This window comes from Sinohyriopsis cumingii, chromosome 7, assembly GCF_028554795.1.
Source record: "Sinohyriopsis cumingii isolate HCF-2022 chromosome 7, ASM2855479v2, whole genome shotgun sequence".
In the NCBI taxonomy this organism is placed as follows: Eukaryota; Metazoa; Mollusca; class Bivalvia; order Unionida; family Unionidae; genus Sinohyriopsis; species Sinohyriopsis cumingii.
Window position 1 is genome coordinate 33,641,704 of NC_142967.1, and position 26,082 is coordinate 33,667,785.

Genomic DNA, 26,082 nt, shown 5'->3' on the forward strand with positions numbered 1-26,082 from the left:
TTCTTTAGCATAATTTGAAATATTATAGCAGTCTAGTCCAGCTGATGACATGCAAGCAGTCCAGTCCTTCACAAAGTGGGGTCCATGGCCATATAGGCAATCCATTTGAAAATATGTATTTTAATTAATATGCATAATTATGGTTAAGGAACTGTTCTTGCTCATGTGGCATGTGATCATAAATATTTTATCTCTTTTACCCGCAGCCATAAAAGGCTGGATGACTTCTGTGTTCTAGTATTAAGTATTAATTTAAAAAATTTAGAGTTAGTTTAAATTTTTTGGAAATGTCAAGTGAGGAAACTTTCATTTGTATTTTGAATTAAAGTCTGCCCTTCATCATTTTTTTCAAAAATGTACTGCTGCCATAGAGTCAGGTTTTGTATTATTTATCAGCTTGCATCAGTTTGTATTTATTTATTTATCTGATTTCAAGAGCAAAAGAAGACTTTACAGGTGTGGAAAAGCAATGTTAAAACTTTATATGAGAATGATTACAAATGGAGTACATCTATTGGGAAATGCATTTTTTTATCTTTTCAAACAAATTGTACTTGCCATATTTGTTTAGACATTTTCCTTTTATTGCCCTGACTGTAGAAGCAGTTTTAGGATCTTTGTGGGATCAATTAAGGATGTTTATGGGATCAAATTTACATCTGCTGCAAACTACAAGATTATATAACTAGAGTTAAATTACTACCTAAGCATCATTACAACCCTTATAACATCAATTTAGCACACAGCTATGCATTTTGAAATAATAATTACGACTACACTCTGCCAAATATTCATTAATATCTAAATCATGAATAAAAATGCTGGTAATGAAAAACAAAAAGGTGACAAAATGTATATAAAACCTTTTATCAGTAACATAAGTTTACAGCAAACATAACCTGGCAGAATGGGCTTCTTGCATTAAATTTTCTGTTGCAAATGCAAATAAATTACATGCATCAGCCAATTCATTCATGGATTTCACTAAGAGAATATGTGATCTTCAACAGTAAACATTTGATGGATTTAAAAATACTTTAAGGTTCCACAACTATTTGATGAAACATGATAATGGGATATCATCGTCTTTATTTTTCTGTGTAATGGATCTCATGTGATACAAATCTGCATGTTACATTCTATGTAAAAAAAAATGCAAGTTGATCCAAAATCAATACGAACGTTTATACTTCTTTAACATACATACATACATACATACATACATACATACATACATACATACATACATACATATACATATATATATGTGCTCATTTTTTCTGTTAACTTTGTATTGTCAGAATCATTCAGCATTTTATGATACTGAACTTGCATGCAACTTCATATTGCACTCATAAAGAAACTACTTTCTATTGTAAACAAACAATGGGCGCAGATGGCCAGCACTTTTTGTAAACAAATCATGTACAATCACATAGTAGGCAGTTTACGTTTTGGTTGATTACATTTGTTTCTGAATAAACTAAAGCAGATGTTAAGTGGACTGCCACATACCAGCTGCTTTGCTACATTCTGTGTTAACTTTTTTAATAAAATGTTTCAGATTTAGGTGGGAGATGCCAGATTTCATAAAATTGCTGGGTACCTAGAAATAACATGCAAGTGACATGGAATAAACTGTCTTCTTTAGCTGGTAATAAGAATGGCAAAAAATATTTTTAAGATTTACATCCTGAATTTCCTTTCTTAATTCTGCAAATCCGAATAACATAAGCCATGTCATGGGTTCTCAAGCTTGATTACACATTTCGAAATGGTACTGTAATTTTTACCATATTCCAAGTGCAATTACATCCTCCTTACTGCACTCAAACTGAAATAAACATTAAATTCCATAGCATCTTTTTGATAATTGCAATTGAAAGATTTCATATTTTTCCCACATTATGATTTCAATATTCAATGGCAGAACAGAAACACACTTGCAGACGTAAACACGTTTCTCCCTCACTATTTCAATCCGATGTATTTCATGCAGAATTTGCACAGATGAATCATGTCCATAATCACAAAATTTCGTAGAATCAACAAAAATACCAAAATCTATTCATTCCAGATGAAATGGAAAAGCCGTTGCAATGCGCATTCATTCACAATATGAATCTAAATTTCAATTTTAAGACCAAAATGCCATTTTCTTTCAAAAGTTATGTCTAGCATGCAACTAAGTTCAAATTTATCTGGGCGGAGTTATGTGCGCATTAATAATGTTGTTGTGTAATGATGAATCTGCACTTGTGTATTTAGTTTGGAATACGGCATACATTCAGTTACTTTGTTTCTTGTAGTGTATTTTGCTTATATAATTAAGCCTTACGTAGAATAAGAGAAATGAGGATACATTGATATACTGCACTCCCAAGGTCATGCAGTATTCCATCCAAAAAACTTGTTCATATTTTGCCATACAAATGCAGTAACCTATATATATATATATATATATATATATATATATATATATATATATATATATATATATATATATATAACATGATAATGGGATATCATCTCCTTTGCCTTTCTATGTAAGGGATCTCATCTTATACAAATCTGCAAAGTTACATTTTATGTATATAAAAAAATTATGTCAAAAAATGCAAACTGATCCAAAATCAATACAAACTTTTACACTTCTTCAGCATATATATATATATATATATATATATATATATATATATATATACATTATAATGGCTCTTGTGTCCCAAAACTGAATGAGGTAGCAAGATATTTATGAAATTTAACATAACAGCATGTACATTCATTTCATATAAAATTCTTCAAATAAATAAGTATATTAAATGTACCAAAAATTGTCATATTCAATTCCAGATTTGCTGTTGCTTAAGTTTTAGTTTTATCTGTGCACGCTTCACTAGATGTCTCTCAAACTAATCATTTATAACAATAATTTTTTCTTTCAGAAATCTAAACTACAGAAGTTCATATGACAGTATTTTATGCCACTCTAATGTTTTTAACTGAAAATCAAAATTACTACCTTAAAAATACAGAGTGCTTAAGTAATTGGCATTTCTCTTCTTGTCATCAAGTCTGAAAAAAATTTACTTCACCAGGTCTTCAATAAAATGTTGAGGATGGTAATAAAAACTAGATAGTGTTGTTAGTGTTCACTTTATAATTAAAGTCAAGGCTAAACATATTTGGTTCTAAAGGTTTTGTAGGTGCTGAAGTACCATCATGTAGTATAATTGATTTAAACATATTCTATTTGCCAGATTATGCAAAAGGGGTCGGGTTGTCCAAGGCAAGTAAACAATGATGTTACCAAACTTCAGAAGAAACTGCATTTAGTCTGTAATATACCTACATCACCATCAATTAGTCATGATACTGTCTGAAGAAAAATAATATTAACAACAGACTATATATTTATAACCAAGCGAAGAAACATTACTTAAAATGCCTCATATCCTTAATGTATTTTTGAAACAACTTAAAAGATATTAAAAGTTTGCTCATTTGTAAGTTCAGGTATGCAAAATAAAACAGTGTTTACTGAGACTGGGATGGGCATTTCATTAAGACGAAGTATTAAATTTTGCCTTTAAAATATGTATTGAGTGCATATGCGCTTTCTGCTTCTACTCCACAGTTGCATAAGGGATTGTCTATCACATGACTGTCATACTGATCTTTTTTGAGGTTGCTACTTTGGTTTCTGATCCTGGTATGAATAATAGAGTATATGTTATAATTAAAAAGATAACAAGAAGGAATGCTTTTGTTTAGTGATGTAATATACTTTTTAAATAATAAGTATCGCTTTCCAATGTTACATTTTCTGGTAGGGCATTCCATATGAGAATAGAAGAGTTAAGAAAAGTTTCTTTTGTTACTTCAAGTCAAGAGTATAATATAGAGAAGTTTTAATGATTACATAAATTGTATCTTGCTGTTTCTTCCACCAAAGTGGGAAGCAGTCCATTTAATAACATGGTGAATTATTATAAATAACTTAGTATAATTACAAAGTACATGGTATAAGGGACTGATGTAAATGTACATAGTACAGACCTAAGGCAATCATTCAATTATGTTTTGACAAGTCCTGTGGATAAGCTTTTGTAACCACTTTTGACTTGTACTTTATAGTCATCGATTGTTTAAACAATTGGGAAAACATAATGACCAAACAATGCATAGTATAATTATGGACAATGTCTAGTATGTCGAGCTAGCAAACAGTCATTTGAGTATATTTGTAAGCCATGTCATGCAAATATATCCATTTTTATGTAAATGAAAGCTAAATATCCTAACATTTCACTAGTTATAATCATTAACAGCATTTTCACTTCAGATGGAGGGTGTGCCATGCCGGTACAACATGTTCTTGTCCAGTGTGAAAAGTATTTTGATGTGAACATGATAAAAACTGTACTGTGATGTACCACCCAAGCAAATCTTGAACTTTTTGAGGGAATTAAGATTGTATAACAAACTTTGAGGGCATCTTATAAAGATTGTACAAGTTAACTTTATATTTTATTTTATATACTTTTTGTTGAGTTTTATCAGTTTTGCTGTTTGATTTTATCTATTTGCTGGTCAGAACAGCATATGTTTGTAATGGTTAATCTTCCCAAAGTTTTTCTGTTACTGATTTTCACATTTTTCTAACTTTTTATTTAGTTGGTACCATAAAGCCACTATTATGTTTACGTGCTCTAAAATGCTACTACATACATATCAATATACTAAAGGCATTTTCTTTGAAAATATGCCATATTCACTTCTATTCATGCTATGATAATTTTCCTAGATACTCTAGTTGATGTAAAGCACAAACTAAAAGACCTAATGAAGATGTACAAAAGAAAACAGATGCCCAGGGCACATCTGCAAATATTCACACTTCAATAAAAAGGAAATGTTTCATAAACAACAATAAATGAACTAGTAGTATAGGTAATGTATGTTCTCGTTTATAAGACAAGTCCGATTGCAAACTGCATAGACCCAGATCTGCCATAAAATGTATCAGCAGATCAGGGTCTGTGCAGAGTGATAGGAGAACAAACAACACAGACCCTGATTCTGCAGGCCCATTATACTACTGCACAGCAGGATTTTTGCTGTTTGCAGATTGACTCAGCTTATAAGTGAGTATATAGGTTGATAACTTTTCCAGTTTATATTCAAACCGATGTACACTTTCCATAAATTTTAATGACTGGCCTTCAATTAAATATTTCATGGTCTGAATAATATTTTAAACAGACTGATACATCTGCCATTGGTATGACAACAAAAGCAAATGTTTGTGGTGGAAGACTGAAAAAACCAATTTGTTTTTGTGGCAATAAATTTGGTAGATGTTCCTCGTCTTTAAGGGCCAGGACTTGTCCATTTAGACTCACATTTCTGAAATAATAATAATAATAATAATACAGAAATAAACAAATGAATTCAGTATGTTCATGCAAGCTCTACAATGAAATATTGTACAGTTTTTCTACCCAATGAATAAATATATATCTGGCAATACAACCTTTCCATTTAGATATGCTTTACTTCATGTACAAATAGATTGACACTTTGATATGTCTCATAACAACAACAACAGACAATAATAGGTAGGTATGTATGTATGTGTGTGTGTGTGTGTGTGTGTGTGTGTGTGTGTGTGTGTTGTTGTTGTTGTTGTTGTTGTAGGGTTTAACGCCATTTTTCAGCACACGACAGGCTATATATGGCAGCCAGTATTAATGGTGGAGGAAGAACCCAGGAAAACCCCGGAAAGAACAATCGACCCATGAGAAGCTATGTGTGTGTGTGTGTATACAATACTGGCTATACGGTGTCTTGCAAGTTAAATTCTAAAACTATAAAGAATTGCAACAACAAAAAATGGAAGATAAACTCTTTAAACTGAATTTAAACATGAAATACAACAAGAAATCAACATTCTATATATAAAAAAGTAAATGATAAATGGATAAAGTCAGTACAATAGAAGGTCAAAGTTTGTAATATAAATAATGAAAGTATGTATATCTTACAGATGTGATTTAATGCCTTGAATGCAGAAGACAAGTTCTTACATAAAATGTGGACAGAAATTTATCATCTTAATGCATATTTATAGCATTTTTCTCATACCTAGATGTTAAGTCATTACTGGGAACTGGCTCCAAAAGGTACAGATCCAGACTTGCCGCTGGGAACTGTGGGAATGTAATATTCAATGTCGTCTCGTTGTTCAGATTCAGAATATAGACAGTTATGCTGCCAGGCTGGTACAGACTCCTAAAGATAGGGATATAGTTATAAAGTTATGCTGCCAGACTGGTACAGACTCCTAAAGATAGGGATATAGTTATAAAGTTATGCTACCAGACTGGTACAGACTCCTAAAGATAGGGATATAGTTATAAAGTTATGCTGCCAGACTGGTACAGACTCCTAAAGATAGGGATATAGTTATAAAGTTATGCTGCCAGACTGGTACAGACTCCTAAAGATAGGGATATAGTTATAAAGTTATGCTGCCAGACTGGTACAGACTCCTAAAGATAGGGATATAGTTATAAAGTTATGCTACCAGACTGGTACAGACTCCTAAAGATAGGGATATAGTTATAAAGTTATGCTGCCAGACTGGTACAGACTCCTAAAGATAGGGATATAGTTATAAAGTTATGCTGCCAGACTGGTACAGACTCCTAAAGATAGGGATATAGTTATAAAGTTATGCTACCAGACTGGTACAGACTCCTAAAGATAGGGATATAGTTATAAAGTTATGCTGCCAGACTGGTACAGACTCCTAAAGATAGGGATATAGTTATAAAGTTATGCTACCAGACTGGTACAGACTCCTAAAGATAGGGATATAGTTATAAAGTTATGCTGCCAGACTGGTACAGACTCCTAAAGATAGGGATATAGTTATAAGGTATGCAGCATGTCTCCTCCTTCTATTGAAAAATTAATACAAATGTAAATACCATAAAACAAAATAAATCACATACTGTTGCACTTTGAGTGCAGGCTCATGAATTTCCCACAATTTTTGTCTTATACTCCAAAATCTTGACCTTGTGGGTACCTCTGGACATGTTTTTCCATTAAAATAATCTAAAAATAAACCTACAACTTTCCATTAGTGGATGTCCATCAATGTATGTTGGTAACTGCAATGGCCAAAGTCATGAAATCTGGAAGATATGTATTTTAAAACAGTGTATCTGACAATGAAAACATTCTAGGTTTGTGGTAGTCAGCCAAGTTCCAATATAAACTGACAGCAGTTAGTGTAATGTATTATGGTGGTTAAAGTCACCCCTTTGGTGAGGAATATTCAGTTTAGTTTGAGGATGAAACCATGACAAAAAAAACTAAATTCATACAAACACACAATTTGTCATTCAATTCTTGATTGATAATGTTTGGAAAGAAAAAGTAATTAAAAAAACACAGGTATTTCTTATAACAAATGCTGGTAGTTAATGAGTGTATACTAGGATTAAAAGAGAGCAAGATCTGGAACGGAGAATTCCATAACACAGCTCATTTCAGGGTAACAAGATATTCCACATAATCAAGAGTTACCTGAGCATATGATCAAGCTCCTATTGCAGTAATTTAAATGTCCATGGAGAATATGATAGTACAGTGCATTATGTATTACTATTTTCCTCTGTCCCTCTTAAACACCGTGAGTCCCTCAAGTCTGGAGCATGGGGGTGGGGGACAAATGTTCCTGCCCTTGTGATCCTATCTACAACACTGTAGACCCCAATATGCCAGCACATTATGCGATAGCAGATCAGGTCTTTTCTTGTTCGCAGTTGGACCAAACTCATAACTGAGTATACATGATATATAAGTACATACATACAGATGGATGAACAGTATCATTGTGCTTCTTTAAAAGTGCAGACTAGATAAGTACAAAAGACAAAACCATTATTACTATTAGTGACAACAAATAAATGATTTTGCAATGTATAATTTTTAAATCTGTCTTCAAGGGTGAATTGGATAAATTGGGGGTGGGGTGCACCTTACCTTTTAATGTTTGTACAGTGTGCATAGGCTCTCACTCTTCCATCAACATTATCAAAAGTTGCACTGAAAACAGCACTCCCAACAAGGTTTTTATACAACAATGTCAACCAGTAATCCTGCAATATAAAAATGTTTGAACTTAATTATACAGAACCTTTACATAAAGTTCTAACAACTTGCATCAAATGCATGTTTCATTGATGTCCCAGATGTTAGCATAAAATGATAAATATCAATGATAATTCATTTACTGTATTTCAAACATAAAGTATAGAACCCATTTCTAATATGATTATTTCAGCACATAAATTTACAACTGATCATATGCTTTGATTAATAATGTATACTAAATCATAAGCAGTGTTATTTTTGCCCTTTTCATGAATGGTTTTGTCTTTTTTGAATTATATCAGAAAATCTCAAAATAGGCATCATCCCAGATTGTCAAAATGTGTACTGTTGTGACAAGTTTCCACTTACATCCAAGGGAGATGCAAAACAACAACAGTTATATAAAGTAAACTAAGTTTGGAAAGCAAGAAAACATACATTCAAATACATTTAAGCCTTTATAATCCAGACTCAAAGCATTGCCATGTACCCAAATTTTTAGCTAAATCATTTGCTTTTTTTTGGGTTCCTACTCAGCGAGCTGCACAACAGTCATATTCTAACAAAAAGTAGTTGGATTAAAATAGCCTATGACTGAATGAACTTACAGGATTAGGTGTGAGGTCTTCACTGTTGATGAGCCCATAATTATTTCCATAAAAATCTTGACGTATCACTCCTTCAAGTCCCAGGGCTGCAGAAAGACCTAGCTTGTCCAGCCATCTACAAGCGTAAATGAAGTACAAATACCATCATTTCAAACAATGTACACTATGCACATATAAATGTGTGGGTCTATTCTAGAATTGAAAATATGAGTATTTCCAATCTATTTAAAATCTGAAAAAATGTGGAGGGGAGAGCTGTAAAACATAGGTGGATATCTATCAAAAAATTAAGCATGGAAATGATGGATGGGATGAATGGACAGACAAATAAAGAACAACACAAAAAAACTTAATTGAAGAATTTTAAACAGCTATATCACATATAGAGAAAAAAAACTGATTTTATTTTAATTGCAAAACATGACACAGACAGTGGTTTTATATTTCATTCATACTGTCTTAAATGTAAATGCATTGAAATATTAATACAATGATGTTTTAATACAATTCCGAGTGCCAGGCTGCATTTGGATCAAATTGCCTAACTATTTCTGTACTAACCTGAAATATGGCAACATGTGTTTTGCTTTGTAAAGTGAATATCCTGACACTTCAATGAAGACCAAAAATGATTTAAACCATCCTTCAAATAGAGACAGGACACCACATTTCATGTAATTTTCATATACTAATGGAAAAAATTATTAAACAAAAAAAAATAGTTCTAATTTTTGGGAAGTGATTGTACACAAAAAAGCAAAGGACCAAACACAATGGAAGACTCCAAAATATTTACATTATTGTCAGGCTTAAATTCACATTAAATTCCAATATAACTGATTCTTCTTAATGCTAAAATCTTGGTCCAGTGGATGTGAGCTTTGTCATGATAAATTCACAGAAGCTTTACTTATTATACTAAAATAATTACCAGTCAAATCAACCAATCCAGCTTGTTCATTGACTTCTGATTATTTCTTACTATTGTTTTCACTTACAATGAGCTTCGATTTCTATAATGGTTTTCAGTAGAGACATCATTAGACAAGAGTCCACATTAATATGCTGTTAACTGGGTGTTAAAGTTGTGGTATGGATTAGAGATAACAAACAGTAATATCTGTATTGACATTAGCAGACTTGATCCACTATTTTTTTCTCCCTAAACAACACCTTAATGGGTGGGTATGAGTTAATAAATTCAAAGAAATCTAAGAAAAAGAAATTACCTTTGTTGTTGTTGTTGTTGTAGGGTTTAACGCGATTTTTCGGCACACGATAGGCTATACATGGCGGCCAGTATTAATGGTGGAGGAAGAACCCAGAAAAACCCCGGAAAGAACACCAACCCATGAGAAGCTACTGGCAAGCTTTCTCACATACCCACATTGGCTGAATCTGAGACTCGAACCCATGCAGACAGAGGTGAGATGACAGTGATCAAATTACCTTTGTTGATAGTACTATGTATAGTGGATCAAGGGCAGATATTTTCCTTCTGCTAATTAACTAGTTCTATGCTTTAAAAACAAAAGGGAAAGCAATTTTTTTCTAGTACATTGGTGTTTTGTGAATACTTACCTGATCACAGTAAAATCTGGGGATATAAGCCTGCTACCTCCCAATCCAGCCCTACTAAAGACAATATCATATAAAGGGCAATAACTCTTGCCCATTACCTCCCATGCCCACCACTAGGTGTGGCCAGCTTTTAAGCTAACTACTAACAAGAATGCTTGCAAAGCGGGGGTGAATCTAAGTCTTTAAGTAATGTGACTGGGCACGTATTCCTGAAGAAACAATTTACCAGAAAAATTTGCCTTCTCCTTGAATACAAACCCAATAACATTAAAATCAGGAAAAAAAGCAATAGATGGTGGGAATGTTGAGCATACTCCTAATACTTTGGGTATCCTTTTGGGGAAGAAAGATTGAATTCCCTGTCTGAACAATGACCCACTCTATTGCTTAAAGTAACACAGACTATAATCATGTGAATCATGATGGCCCTGTCAGGTTTATAAGATAATTACTGAAATCTTCTTACAAACTACACAGTTTATAAGAAAGATAACTGGTTACAAGATCTCATTCTCATCCCTTATTTTCTGTATTATTTTCAGTAATAAGATCATGATGGGGGGGGGGGGTAGGCAAATGCCCATAACCCCTCACAACTGATTGAAAGTGCATACACAGCCCAAACTTCTGGGACCAAAAAGGTAGATCATTGGACACCTCCAAAGTACACAATTCCAATGAAAAACCAATGGCTGATGGGAACATTCTGCATCAATAAGCTGGCACTTTCTGGAAAAAATGTCTGGCAGGATACTGAGTCTGCTGGGAATGTGTCTGAATTGTACATTGATCTGAAGTTGGCAACACCAATGAAGAAACTGTCAAATCAGCATGCATAGGTGATTTGGTACCCCGTTTGAGGAGGTAAGTCACCACAATGGAGTAGTCCAACATAATCAAAACTGAATTCTTGCATAGTCATTCCTTCTAGAACTGAAACGCATTTATGATAGCTTTCATTATGATGTTGACGTGAAGTGGCAGCTAACCTGTTAACCATTTGCTGCTGACCATTTAGAAGTCTGACAACAATTGGGCTCCCCAACAACACTTGTATTTGTACATGCCATCATGGCCACTTGGGTTTTTTTTCCAGAGGAATTCCTGTCATGAGTCAACCATGGTTGTACCAATCACATAGGAATGATCATACCTCTTTCCTAAAATTGACTTTTTGATCAAGTGGACTGGAAAAAGGATGCCATTGAGCCAGCAAAGTAATTTGTAATAGGAGCATATAAAGGCAGTCCTGCATGATCAAATCTGCTGCCCAATTGAGTAACTTGAGGAGTTGCAAAAACTCTCTTGCTAAAATCCACACCCTGTTGGAAACAGACTATGAATTCAATGATCCATATGATGAGTACATGAGGGAGACATATAAGATTGAGATTGATTATAAACTATACCCAAATGGACAAAACACTGGGATGGGTGAATTTCACATTTTCCCAATTCACAAGAAAACTGATGATTCAAAAAGAATAGGAGATCATTTCTGCCCTTAAGGAGAATAGAACTTACTGTATGTTTTTGGAGGAGATTGTCCAGATACACCACCACTGGCATAGAGGAAGTCGACAAGAACAAGGTGAAGATGCAATCCATTTGGAAAAAAACCAGGGTTTGATATTTAAACAGTACAGAAGGACTCAAAATTGGCAAACTTTCCTGTGGTAAGCAAACTGAAGAAACTTTCATGAAGCTGGGTGAATAGCGACATGAAAGTAGATAGAGACAGATGGCATATTCATCACTATGGACGGTGAGTCAAAGAGAATGTATGTTGGGTTTTGCACTGAGACAAAGAAATCCCAGTCAAGGGTTACATTAGTTATCTCCCCATGAGTCTCTGCCAAGGCAGGAGGCAAAAAATCTAACCCAATGACTGGGATTTCCTTGTCTTGGTACAACACCAAAACAGATTACTTTTCTCAGCCAATTTTTTTTACATTTAACTCAAAATAAATAACGAGCCCGACTCAGTAAGGCAGTTGATTTTTTTCCGTAAGATTGACCAGTTTTAGTAAGGTGTAACAAAATATCAATAACTGCTATTGTAAAGCTTGAAAACGTAATTAAAAGTTTGACGCATCGACAATAAACATTATGTTCAACTGAAAAGTTTGTAAAGTATACGTAGACTTTATTTACCACTAGTACAGATGCACAAACTCTAGTTCCAAACCCTATGCAGCTCAATGGCTTGTTGCTATCTCTCAACTTGACATAATTCTTGGAAATTCTTTTCTTCATTTCACATATCAAGGGCAATCATATCCCCTGCCAAGAGACATACTCAAACTGGCATGTGATGTCCAATAAAAGTAATTGTGTCCTTTACAGCTTTTATTCACAAGAATCTGAATATTCCTTTTCATTCTTCTGTGTTGATTATTAACACTTTTCTAGAAGCTTATTTTCCCTTTCGTCTTAAACATGCATCGCTTTCTGTACTCCATTTAAAAAAATTAACATTCAACTGTTTGATCATGCAGACACTTTGCATGAACAAATAGGTGCAGTTTAAAGTGTCTGGGGTGCTGCTGTAAAGTTAGTCTGGTTCCCTGACTAATTTCACTATTTCTAAGATCAAACCCAGATCCAAATGAAATATGGATCAACCAATTATCAGGATTTTTCAGCAACAATCATTTTTCTGTAGCTTTTGCTAGTATGCCGCAAGTTTGTATTTTAAGGGTAATTTTCGTAATACTTATGGCAAAATCTTAAGAGTTGGCAGGTCTGCATAATGGTAGACAGACAGATATATTAATAAGATCTCCATAAATGTAGAAAGATGAAGCTGATGGCCTGGCGAGATGAAAGGATCTTCCCGTATGAACCCGATTAAGACTGGACTGGCTAGACTGATGTCTCAACTGCTTGGACGATCATGGATGGCTTTGGACAGTGAAACTGTAGTATAGGATGGATCCATTTAAAATCCCAGTGCACCTGGATTTAAAGGCCCAAAGGCTATACTTCATCATGCATGATTATCAACATACATTAACGATAGTATGTTGTACTATGCTGTCTAAAATTGACCAAGAAAGTGAAAAACTTCAAAAACAAAAATTGATGAACAATATTTACCAACATGTTTAGGAATGAATATTAATCCAAAAGAAATTTTACAAAATCCTGCATGGACGGTTCCATTTTAATAAAAATTTGCTCAGACTGATGTGGAGGTGTCCCATACAATGTTGTTGTATGGAATCTTAGCATAAAAAATGGCAACAACCAAGTGGTGGCAAGGATAGGTAATGGGCAAGAATTATTTTTTTGTCCATATGATATGTACACAAAGATGAATTTGTATCATTTAGTAGGGCAGGATTTAGAAGGTAGTAGGCTTATATTCCCTAATGTTAATATGATTGGGGAATGAACTCAAAGGAGAAAAGAAGAGGAGGGAAAAAAAGAGATGAATGACAATTACATGTGTTTGTTAAGTTTATGATTCCATTTCGTGCAAGTTAAGAACAACAAATTTTTGTATTTGATTCTATGTTTGCTGCATATAATATTGTGTTTAATGCAGTGAAAGTTTTGTCTGGATTTGCATTTGCCTCTTTCATAACCCAGGTCTATTTGATAAGTGATACTTTCCAAATGATTATCCAGGGTGGTTTGGAGCTGAAGCACTAATATGTAAAGGCAGCACCTGCTTTGTTTTCACACTAGACAAATCTTTTGATCATGTCTCAGATTGTACACATCCAGTGCCCCAGCAGTGTCCCATATTCAGTTAATGGTGGATGTTTGTTGTGTACAACTGACATGTATATTTAATTAGCATTGTTTGTTTGTTTATTCTTTATGATTATATGTTGCATATAATTGTATTTAGTACCTGACCTTGTCCAAAACCAAGTTCATGTTGTAGCTAACCAGTTACAATGATTGTGTGAACAACAGAATACATATCTAATATTTTCCTATGATTGCCAATTAAGAAGTTAGGTCATTATTAATGTATACATGTTTATCTTAATTTGAGTCTGGGACATTGGTGTTCCCCCATGGAAATAGCTAGTGCACCTGATATTTCTCATGTTCTTGATTAACATTTTATTAACAGATTTGATCTTTTTGACAACTTAGATTGTTCTCAATCAAACTTTTGACCCTCCTCCTGGTTCTAATATTGTGTTTTAGTTTTTTAATATAAGCTTGTTTACTTAAGACATGATTATATTCTTGCATTTAACTCAGTCTTATTGTTGTGTTCAGTAATTCAATTGGGTGGAATTATTTACTCAAATTAATTTTCACTGGTACTCAACAATATTCTTGAACTGGAATGTTAAGTTGGAATCATAGTGAATTTAGACATTTTGGGATTATATTATTGTGATACAAAAAAGACTGTTAGCACATAATTACAACCAAGGCCACAGGCATGTTCACATATTCAAGACTACAGGCACATCAACACATTCACAGTGGAATTTGGAATACCACTTGAATTCAGTTAGAACTTTATACATTTGGACTTGTTATAAATCTTTCAGGACATTGATTTAATTCACATTACTGTACATTCTTGTAAATTTTCACTTTGTATTCTAGGGAAATAAATTATTTGTTGAATTTTCAAACTTCTTGGTTTTGGGCAATATCTGGTACTTAGTTTAAGACCATAGATTTGTAATACATAATTACAAACATGGCATAACTCCTGCAAAGCACAAAAAAATGTCATCTGATACAACAGCTAAGCAAGTAATGTAATTCTCAATCACTAGCTTACATGTATAGATACAAATGTTTGGTATTTTACTTCATGGGTAGCACATTATGGTAGGTGCTAATTTCATTGTTGGGGCAATTTTTTTTTCCCCTGATTCTTTTTGGACAACAAATGAAGAAATTTCATTCATGTTTTGGGACAGCAAAAAAAAAATTTTTAACATCTGAAGACATACAGTAAATATCCTATGACCAATAACAGTAAATGAAAATCTCTATTCCAGGTGGGCAGAGAATTCTAAACTTTTACCAGCCCTAAAGAATCCCAGCAAATCTGGAAAATACCTACTCAAAACCAGCAATGTATCTATCAGAGAGACCTGGGGCTCCTCCAAAGTAAGCTGAGCTTGTCTCTCCCAGCCAGACTGGCTTTCCTGGAGCAAACATCTGCACAACAGATCTTGCTTTCACAATGTTATCCACAAGACTGTCTAAAAGTTCTGGGTTCAGAAAGTGATCTGCATGTGTGTGTTGTCCATCCGTGTAGTACCTGGAAGTATATTAAATAAGCCTATTTATAGACACTACTCTTCTATTTTGAAGAACAATTTAAATATCATCAACTTCCAGAAGGTAGGTGAGAGACAAGTTCATAATATGAAACATACGATATATACTCATTTATAACCTGAGTCTGACTGCAAACAAGAAAGACCCTGAACTAGGTAATGGCAGATCCACACACATTTGCATAAGAAAATCTTTCCATATTTAAAAATAGGCCTAAGTTTGCTCACCAGGCTGACACCTGCCTAACACCTAATGCTTGAGCAGGTGGCCAAAGGTCTGGGTCAATAGGATGCTTTCTGTATGAATTTCTTCCAATGCTTGAAGATTACTCCGGAGTTTTTTGTCTATCTTCCACCCTATTTTACGGTATATCATCATTTGTCCAACAGAGTAAGTTCCCAATGCCATTATGCCTTTTTTCAAAGTTAGTCTAATTCTGTTTAGCAGTTTGTATTTTATTTGGTTTTGATAAAACTGTGTACATGTTTGTATTTTTTCTGTTTTCAATAAAGCTGTGTACGTTTTTTTTTGTTTTCAATAAAGCTGTGTACGTTTGTATTTTTTTGTTTTCGATAAAGCTGTGTACATGTTTGTATTTTTTTTTTCAATAAAGCTGTGTACACGTTTGTATTTTTTTGTTTTTGATAAAGCTGTTTACATGTTTGCATTTTTTGTTTTCAATAAAACTGTGTACATGTTTGTATTTTTATTGTTTTCGATACAGTTGTGTACATGTTTGTATTGGTTTTGTTTACGATAAAGCTGTGTACATGCTTGTATTTATTTTGCTTTTGATAAAGCTGTGTGGATGTTTGCATTTTTTTTTCTTCGAGGTATTCCTCTGATTTTCCAAACTAGTAGGGAAGGTTGAAAAAATTTACATTTTTCTTGATATCCTAATGATTTGACTGATTTGGAGTTGAGTGTCCAAAGTTAGGCCTTACTTCTGATGTGCATCTCATAGAAAATTGCTAGCTCTGCATGGCTATTTTCAATTCCTGAAATGAACAAATAACTGATTTAAAAATTTTATTGACATTTTAAAATTTCAAAGAGTACTTTCTGAAAATAGTCATGCCTACACTGTTAACTTTTGTTTCTGCATACAAAGGCAAGGCAATGTTAGTTTGCTATTTTTATTGATTTCCCCAGCACAAACTGAAATTGTAAATGCATGTTATCTTCCCCTACATTGTCAGACTTCTAGAGCAAACATCTTTGCTCTGCAACTTTCCCGCTTTCAATACTGTACGACCTGTTGGAGTGCAGTATCCATCAGTGAAACAAGTTCATATTTTCCCATACAAATGCAGGAACCTTTTCATTATATACTCATTTTCTCATTCTACCTAAGGCTCAATTACAAAAAAAATACACTACAAGAAAGTCATTGAATTTATGCTGTATTCCAAAATAAATACACAATCATAGATTCCTCAATACACGATAACAATACTAATGGACACATAGCACCACCCTGAACTTAATCACAGTTTAAAAAAGAATTGTCATTTTGGTCTACTTAAAATTGAAATTTAGAGTCATATTTTTGTGAATGAATGCACATGGATTTTATTTCTATGTTGATCCAACTCAATACAGCTTTTCTGATTATGATGGACTGGATTGTTGGGTCAATTCAGTGCAGTAAGGTGAATGTATTTCAGCTGGAAATGTTCTTGAAATTCTAGTAGTTTCCGTACATCAGGTTTTTGCAGGACATGTCGGTCAGATTTTAAGAACTAAGAAAGTACATTTTGAGGAAATTCAAGTTGCATAAATGTAAGTTTATTACCATTCTTATTACCAGCTAAAGAAAACATTTTTATTCACATGCATCTTGCTGTTGGAGGGACCCCAGCTATGACCTGTATCATACAGTGTGTATCTTCTATCACCAGCCTAACTTAGTATCAAAATAGTTACACTGTGAAACTTGAAAAGCAGCTGTTGTGTGACAGCCAATTTAGCCAGTGGAAATGACATGTTTTCATCATACGGCTTAATGGCTCTGAGGATCTTAGTTTCCAGTTTCATGTTTTTCTCAAATCTAGTATTTTCACAAACTTGTAAAATGGAACATCTCTAATATATATGTGATAGCCTTGGCTTTTCTATGCTATATTTGTATAGACCCTGAACATAGTCTGAACCATTCTTTTTGCCAAAAGATAAGAATATTCTCCTAAATAACAATTTAAATGATTGGAACAGTATTTTTAATTATCTCTCAAATTTGCTGTTAACCCAGGCTTTGTTTATAAATGATGACACTGTTGCGTCTCTGTTTATGTTTGTAGTACAAATTCTTTCCAACAGCAGGCGCTTTCCCTGTTACATCATAGCGCATGACAGAAACCAGTTTAATTGGGATCACCTGCCTGGCTGACTGTGTCCAAAAATGTCGACATATGCTATGATCGAAATTTCCATTAAGCATTTCTCAAGGAATTTAAACATTATTTTTCACTGGAATATTGATGGACATGGAGTGAAATAAAGTGAATAAACACCATTAAAAGTTATGTGTAAAAGAATTCTCCAAAATGACACCTATAGCTGCAAAATGTGACTCCAAGTGCAGACAAGACCTATGTCAATTTTACTATAACCTGCTGATGGTATATCACAATATACAATGTACAGTCATTAATAAGGAAAGTTTACCATTACATACAAATGTTTATTCCTATTTCCAATGACAATGGTCAGAAACGACCTTCTGAATAGATTAAGATGTATATACTGAATCAATGTGATCTTAAACACAAATACTTAACCATATCAAAGCATAAAATGTAGGTTGTAGTGACCTTCTTTGGTTTAAAGAGTGTAGTAGTAACAGATGTGCATCCAATTATCGGGTTTCATGACTAATACATAAACAGAAACCAATAAATTAATACAAAAACATTATCAAGCCAATGAAGCATGAAGTATAGGTCACATAGATTACTGTTTATGAAAAGGATGTAGAAGCTATTAAGATGCATCCACTCACCAAGTTTCATTATTCTAAGTAGGATAGTATGGATACAATGAAATAATGATCACAATGAAATAATGATCACAATGAGCCTCTTCTGTTGTAAGGATCTGATAATAAGGATGCATATCATCATCAATTTCATGATTCTTGTGAGAAATGAACATCAAACACAAAATTTAACCAGTCAGTGAAGTTTAAAATAAAGGCCATACTAACTGGCCACTGAAATGAGGGAGTAGTTGCTCATCAACATGAATCCCAAATTCCATCAAGATGTACCCCAAGTTCCATCAAGATGTATCCCAAGTTCCATCAAGATGTATCCCAAGTTCCATCAAGATGTACCCCAAGTTCCATCAAGATGTATCCCAAGTTCCATCAAGATGTATCCCAAGTAAGATGTATCTCAAGTTCCATCAAGATGTATCCCATATGCCAAGTTCCATCAAGATGTATCCCAAGTTCCATCAAGATGTATCCCAAGTTCCATCAAGATGTATCCCAAGTTCCATCAAGATGTATACCAAGTTCCATCAAGACGTATCCCAAGTTCCATCAAGATGTATCCCAAGTTCAATCAAGATGTATCCCAAGCAAGATGTATCCCAAGTTCCGTCAAGATGTATCCCAAAGAAGAAGTATGCCAAGTTCCATCAAGATGTATGCCAAGTTCCATCAAGATGTATCCCAAGTTCCATCAAGATGTATCCCAAGCAAGATGTATCCCAAGTTTGATCAAGATGTATCCCAAGTTCCATCAAGATGTATCCCAAGTTCCATCAAGATGTATCCCAAGCAAGATGTATCCCAAGTTCCTTCAAGATGTATCCCAAGTTCCATCAAGATGTATCCCAAGTTCCATCAAGATGTATCCCAAGCAATATGTATCTCAAGTTCCATCAAGATGTATCCCATATGCCAAGTTCCATCAAGATGTATCCCAAGTTCCATCAAGATGTATGCCAAGTTCTATCAAGATGTATCCCAAGTTCTATCAAGATGTATCCCAAGTTCCATCAAGATGTATGCCAAGTTCCATCAAGATGTATCCCAAGTTCCATCAAGATGTATCCCAAGCAAGATGTATCCCAAGTTCCATCATGATGTATCCCAAGTTCCATCAAGATGCATCCCAAGTTCCATTGTTCTTGATAACATAGTGTGTATACAGCATGCTTAACACTTATGTAGCCATCAGCTAAACATAAAAAACTAACCAAGTCATATACGGTTCATGGTGACCTTTTATGGTATGGGTATAGTACTAAGTGAGATGCAGACAATTATCTAGTTTAATGATAAAAACATAAACAATCAAACAAGAGCTATACAAAAACTCAGTGAAATGTGAAACATGGGTCACAGTTACCTTCTTTTTGGATGAGGGGTAGTACTCATCAAGATGCATTTATTCAACAAGTTCCACAATATACAGAAGAAAAAAAATAACATGGACATGAGCAAGCTTTACACAATCCAGAAAAATGTTAAAAGTAGATCACAATGACCTTCTGTTGCAAGGGTGTGGTACTAATAAAGATGCAAGCAATCACCTAGTTTGCTGATTTGACATGAACAGTACATGATATTAAACCCAATTCAGAGATGCATGAAATATAGGACACAGTGGCCTACTTTGTGATGAGGGTATAGTAGTCACCATTATACAACTCCCCACAAGTCTGAAAAATCTTGAAAAAAACAGTATGTATACATGATTCCAAAAACCTATTAGGCTATACACTAAATGCAAGAGCCAGTAAAAATGTGAAATTAGGTTAAATTGATTATCGTTTGACTTTGGGTTTTAATGGCACTTTTAACACATTATTAGCTATATCTTGCTGAGGAAATCATAGCTAGGTGTCTTTCCCAAACAAGACACTATAGCCATTCACCCTGACTGGTCTGGGCAGGTATTGAACCTGCAACTCTTGGATTACAAGCCCAACTCTATACCAAGTGAGCTACCATTACTCCTTTTTCAGGTAAGGGTATTGTACTAATTGAAATGCATACAATCATCTAGCATAATGATCCTGGCTTGAACAGAACATTAAAAAGAAACTTAAAACACAAACTTAAACCAATGTCAATGAAGTATATGTCACAAGCCTACTTCTGAAATAAGGCCGTAGTACTCATCAAGAAGCATCACCTCAAAAGGTTTCATGGTCCTAAGCGTGTATGTGTGTTTATATATATATATATATATATATATATATATATATATATATATATATATATATATATATATGGTGTAAAACAACTATTTGGTCTTGAACTAAGACAGCAAAATGTGAAATGTAGGTCACAGTGACATTCTCTTGTTGTACATGTGTGGTACAAATAGAGATGTATACAATTATCTAGTTTGTGGACCCTGGCATAAACAGAGATTGAGAACTAAAATTAAAACACAAAATTTAACTAAATTCAGCATGGCATGAAATATTAGTCACAGTGACATAACTGAGAATGTAACACACATCAAGATGCATCACTGCATGATGGGGGGGGGTATAGTAGTATTAATATAGTGTGCAAATAACCTTAGATAAATGCATACAAATTAAAAACGAATATACTACTAATATATATGTATAGACAAATTTAGCCAACTCAACCCCCTCACCAAGTGCTACAAAAACCCACTCCAAGCTGTTGTCTTGGACCAAGGAAGAAAGAAGGGTTGACATCTGAGTGAGACAAAATGGGTAGTAAAATAGTTTTCCTCTACTTCATAGAGGTGACCTAATGTCTTATCACGGAATTCCACCCATATCATCCAGTTCAAGTTTGATTGTTTAGAAACCCACGCATTGCAGACTAAAATAGCATTGATTATACACAGTAACATTTAAGTTTTGAAGACGATACTCATTTTCCTAATTATCCTTGATCTGCCTCTGGCACAATTTCCTATTGAGCATGCACCGTCAATATCAAATCGCTGTTGTTCACTACAGACTGCTACTAACACCAGGGGCATCCAACCTTCCTTGGCTGGGTGCCAAAGCAGAAAAAATGCTTTAAGTTGTGGACTGCATGATCAAAAACAGTTCTTTATCACTAAATATGCATATTAATTAAAATGCATATTTTCAAAAGGACTGCTTACACGACTGCAAGCCGCACAATATGAAGGATTGGGCTGTATGATGCACCACAGGTTGGATAAGCCTGGTTTACACCTTACCAGCCAATAATATCACATCTATACAAAATCAATACGAACCATGCAGAGCTAACAGACCACTGATGTTATGCTTAGGTGTGCATAATTGAGACAAGGTTAGATTGTTTTATCTTCGATGTTTATGATAGTCTGAGTAAGCGGGAATCAATTAAGACCTGATTAACTTTGGATCCAATATCAGCCTGCTTGACTGTCCATGTCCTTCTAACAGTGGTAGGACAAAAAATATAATTTTAAAAGCCATCTACCACATATACCATTTATAGCTGAATCTGCCCTACTTCTCTGAAAAAATTAAAAAAATTATTACCATTATTTTAAAAATGAAAACTTTAAATATTTATGCATTCTATCCCCACATTACGGAAACCGGTCTACTGAGGACCAGAAATCTTAAACATAGTCCAATAATGTGCAGCTGAGTAATCAGATTATGAAGCTAACATGTTTACACAACAAGCTTTTAACCGATTAACTATACATTGTAATCTTTCGTATTTAAGGCTAAATGCTGGATATATTATGAGGGTTTCATAAGCAATAAAGGGATCAAAGGTGGTAATAGCCCATGGATGACCATAGGCTGAGGTGAGATTAAAAGGAGAAATTGCCCAAAAAAATATTTTGGCACAAACATGAGTTGGTATTTTGATTATTTTGCATTAATTGTTATTGCATTGTTTAAGATGTTTTTAGAGATATATTGTGTGGCATTTTAGGTATGTTTTAGTTCAATTCATGTCAAAAAGCTTAATGCTTTATAAAATCACACAGAAATATGAAACTCAGTGTTATACCTCATGTTCAACTCAGACACTTTCTCCTAAGATTGACTTAGCTCAGAAGAGTAATGGAGGGCAACCTTAAAAACCCAGCCATAGGAAAAATGAACTTGAACATTCTTGCTGGTTGAACATGGTTATTTTGTCATTGCCTTATGCTGGTTTGTATTAACAAATCACAATTTATAAAGGAAATACAATTTCTTGTCTGTCTTAGGCTTAGAAATGACCAGTCAGTGATGATCATTCCATCCTTGAAATCCAAGAAACAGTAAGTTAGTAAACATTCTATATATAAAAAGGTAAATATCCTACAGTTTTAAGAAACTATGACATCAATTTGCTCCAAGAATATTGAATGACCCAGTTAAAAGCTGATGACTCAGAAACAAACGACTCTTGAGATTTTCATTTTTACTCTTGCGATTCTGGTGTCAAATGTCAAATTACTTGATTTTCAAATCTACTGAGAACTGTGCAACTTACTGGAAATCACACTTAGGTTATTTTATTTACATGTCATCTCATCTGCTTAAATGGCATTTGCCTGGTTTCCTCCATTTTCTGTTGACTTCTGGTGTGCATTTTTTAAAAACTATTTGCATTAATCTTTATTAGAAGACATGTCTTGCCATTATCTCAGTTTATGAGATTTTTATGCAAAGGGACAAAGCATTAAACAGCAGGTGGAATGATCCTACTGAAAAACAAAGCATGAGGCATTAAGCTAAGTTTACGAGCAAAAGACCATAAAGTTGAACAAGAATCTGAATCTCTAGGCATACTTTGAAGAAAAGTAGCTTGAGGAAATCTGGATGTTTAAATCAACCATGTTTGAGGCACTCATGTTTTACTATACACCAATGTAATGAAGACAAACCAAGAAAAAATGTGTAGATTTTAACCTAAAAACAGAGTATCTGCTTGAGCCAAACGATTCAATCAAAATAAAATGCGGATCAGGGTTTTTACTAGTTTTCCTACCTTTTGGGACTGAACATGATCAATTCATTGACAAAAACAAAATCGATGTCAATAATATGCAATATCCCTGGTACTGTCATCGCTGAAGATGAAAATGATGACCTAATACTTACTGATGAAATGTTGCAGCATCTATGAACTTCCCTCCTTTAGCCATGAAAAATCTAAAGAGGGTGAGAAAATGAAAACAATACCAATCAGAAAACATAATCAATGCTTTTGAGGAATCAAAATTTAATCATTGTTTAAAAAATACATGAAGATTCAGAAACAACAAAATTGCTGAGTGTACAATTTCCTAGTTCAGCACTCCCATTTATTTTGATTTCCTATGGCCCTGAGATAAGTGGGGGGTTTAAATAAAATTTTACAAAAAAAAAAGTGAAATATGTAAGGAGTGACCTGTCATCAGTGAGTAGGATTTACATTTAAAGTTTGATTAAATGAAGACAAAACTAGTCTGAAATACACTTGTATATTGACAACTTACATTTATGTTACGTTATTGTAATATAATCCATAAAGTGTAAAGTACTGTATATGTATATCAAAAATCCATGATTTCAAGTATATTATGTCACATGTCAGAAACTTTATGTATTGGTCACATCCAGTATGCATCAGTCATATCCATGTATACCATACACACACACACACACACACACATATATATATATATATATGCTAGTTCCTCATTTGAGCAATATCCCATTGTCAACAAACATATCACTAAATAATTCACTAAGATATTCTTTGTAGCCAGACAAAAAATGTAATTATCTTGATGTATGAGGCTATTCGTAGGTAACTGAAAACCTGTCAACATGTTAAATTTTTTCACATACATCTTTGTGAAATGTACACATTCAACTTTCCTTAATGGCCAGATATTTAATTGTAAGCAACTGTAAATTTAGACTGTGTTTACACCATCATTAAGTTACTTTTTTCTTGTTAAACAGGAAACATTCACGGCACAATAAACATGTTCCAACACAGGAGTCTAAGTTTTATGAAAGACAATCTGTGACAACATGAATAACCTTACCTGTACATGTTGTATATTTACAGTACAGATAAAAATATTTCACACTGTCACAAATTCATGTCATATTTTACTAATAAAACATCAGGCTCCTGTCATTCCAATCACCTGTAACTTGGGAAAACACAGCAACCGATCAGATTCCATGTTTGGTGCTAACTTCCTTTAGGTTTTTATTGAAGATTACAACCAGCTGGCTTTGATGATGGGTGCATAATGTTAGTGAAGTCAGTTATAGGCCAACTTTGGAGGACCAAGCAAATACCCATTTGTTAATGTGACAGCAATATTAAAGCCCAGGGGTAAACATCACATAATTGTACAAAGTATAGGTCGAACTGGCAGCTTGTTGACATAAACTATTAGAAAACAAAGGATTTGTTCTATGGCTTTTGTCAACATATACATTTACTTTTTATCTTGACATCAATATAAGCATGACAAATTTGGTACTAGTAGTAAAGACAGACCATGGGCCTTTGCATTTTCAATGACATAGGCAGCTTGTTGATATAGGTGATGTTGATATAGTGGGTAGGTTTGTATGAATGTTTCTTTTCCTGCACACAACCTGAACAGAGACGTCTTATTAGCAGGAGTCCTCCTTCAATCTCCATTCTCCGTTCTGGAATCACAACATTCTGAGTTGGTCAATGAAGGGGGGGGGGATCAGTTGATTCGGATCTCTTTTGACGAAAAAGCTTACCGGTATTTGTTGCCTAATGCATAACATAGGCAGTCTCATTCTTCTTACACTCAGGATTGTTTGTCAAAGTAAGAATGACATAGTATATGCAGCCACTGAAAATAAAGCTGAAAGTGGATGCCTATAATTACTCCAAATTAACGGAGTTTTACTTTGTGAAGCATAAAGGTGAAGCTAGGTTAATTCTTTGCACATACTGCCAAACAACATTACGACATTAGTCATTCTGAACTTCGACATCTGTTGAAATAGGAACACCACCTGTAAGCAATATATTCAACTTGCTCAACTGAACATTCTGATCAGTTCTCTTTATTATTATTATTTGTTATCTTAGTCTTGTAAAATACTAACTATAAACTGACACATGGTTTTCAGGATGATTTTAGCCATGAAACAGACTGAAATACCCATGTGTTTGTGCTGTTTATTTGTACGGACAAAGTATTAACACCTTAACTGGACAGAGCCATTCATTACTGCCGTATTACCTGTTAAGCCCATTAAACCTGCAAATATCATGTCTCCTCCTCTATTCCCTCCAATGAAATGGGCACTCCCAAATGTAATGCATATTCATTTTTATACTAAGATAAGCATATCTCATGGTCAAACTGCTGCATCAGATACAGTTCTGACAATGCTAACAGTATGAACTAAGTTCTGACTTGGATTCACTCAGAGAATTCTGCAGAGAAGTTTGAACAACAGTACCATCCAGTCTCTACTAAGTGCAAAGATGAACACT

At 34.0% G+C, this 26,082-nt stretch overlaps 1 protein-coding gene across 2 annotated transcripts in view; it reads right to left on the reverse strand.

Annotated features, from left to right (window-relative positions):
• Positions 1 to 851: 851 nt before the first annotated feature.
• LOC149794991 (heparanase-like) overlaps positions 852 to 26,082 on the reverse strand; it is a 50,595-nt gene continuing 25,364 nt past the window's right edge. For both annotated transcript variants that reach the window (XM_089964653.1, XM_089964654.1), the window contains exons 5-10: positions 23,697 to 23,747; positions 15,409 to 15,609; positions 8,778 to 8,892; positions 8,059 to 8,174; positions 6,148 to 6,294; positions 852 to 5,409 (exon numbers count right to left, since the gene is read on the reverse strand). In XM_089964653.1, the coding sequence (XP_089820779.1) occupies positions 5,226 to 5,409; positions 6,148 to 6,294; positions 8,059 to 8,174; positions 8,778 to 8,892; positions 15,409 to 15,609; positions 23,697 to 23,747 (814 nt within the window). In that variant the 3' untranslated portion in view covers positions 852 to 5,225. The remainder of the gene's footprint in view (positions 5,410 to 6,147; positions 6,295 to 8,058; positions 8,175 to 8,777; positions 8,893 to 15,408; positions 15,610 to 23,696; positions 23,748 to 26,082) is intronic.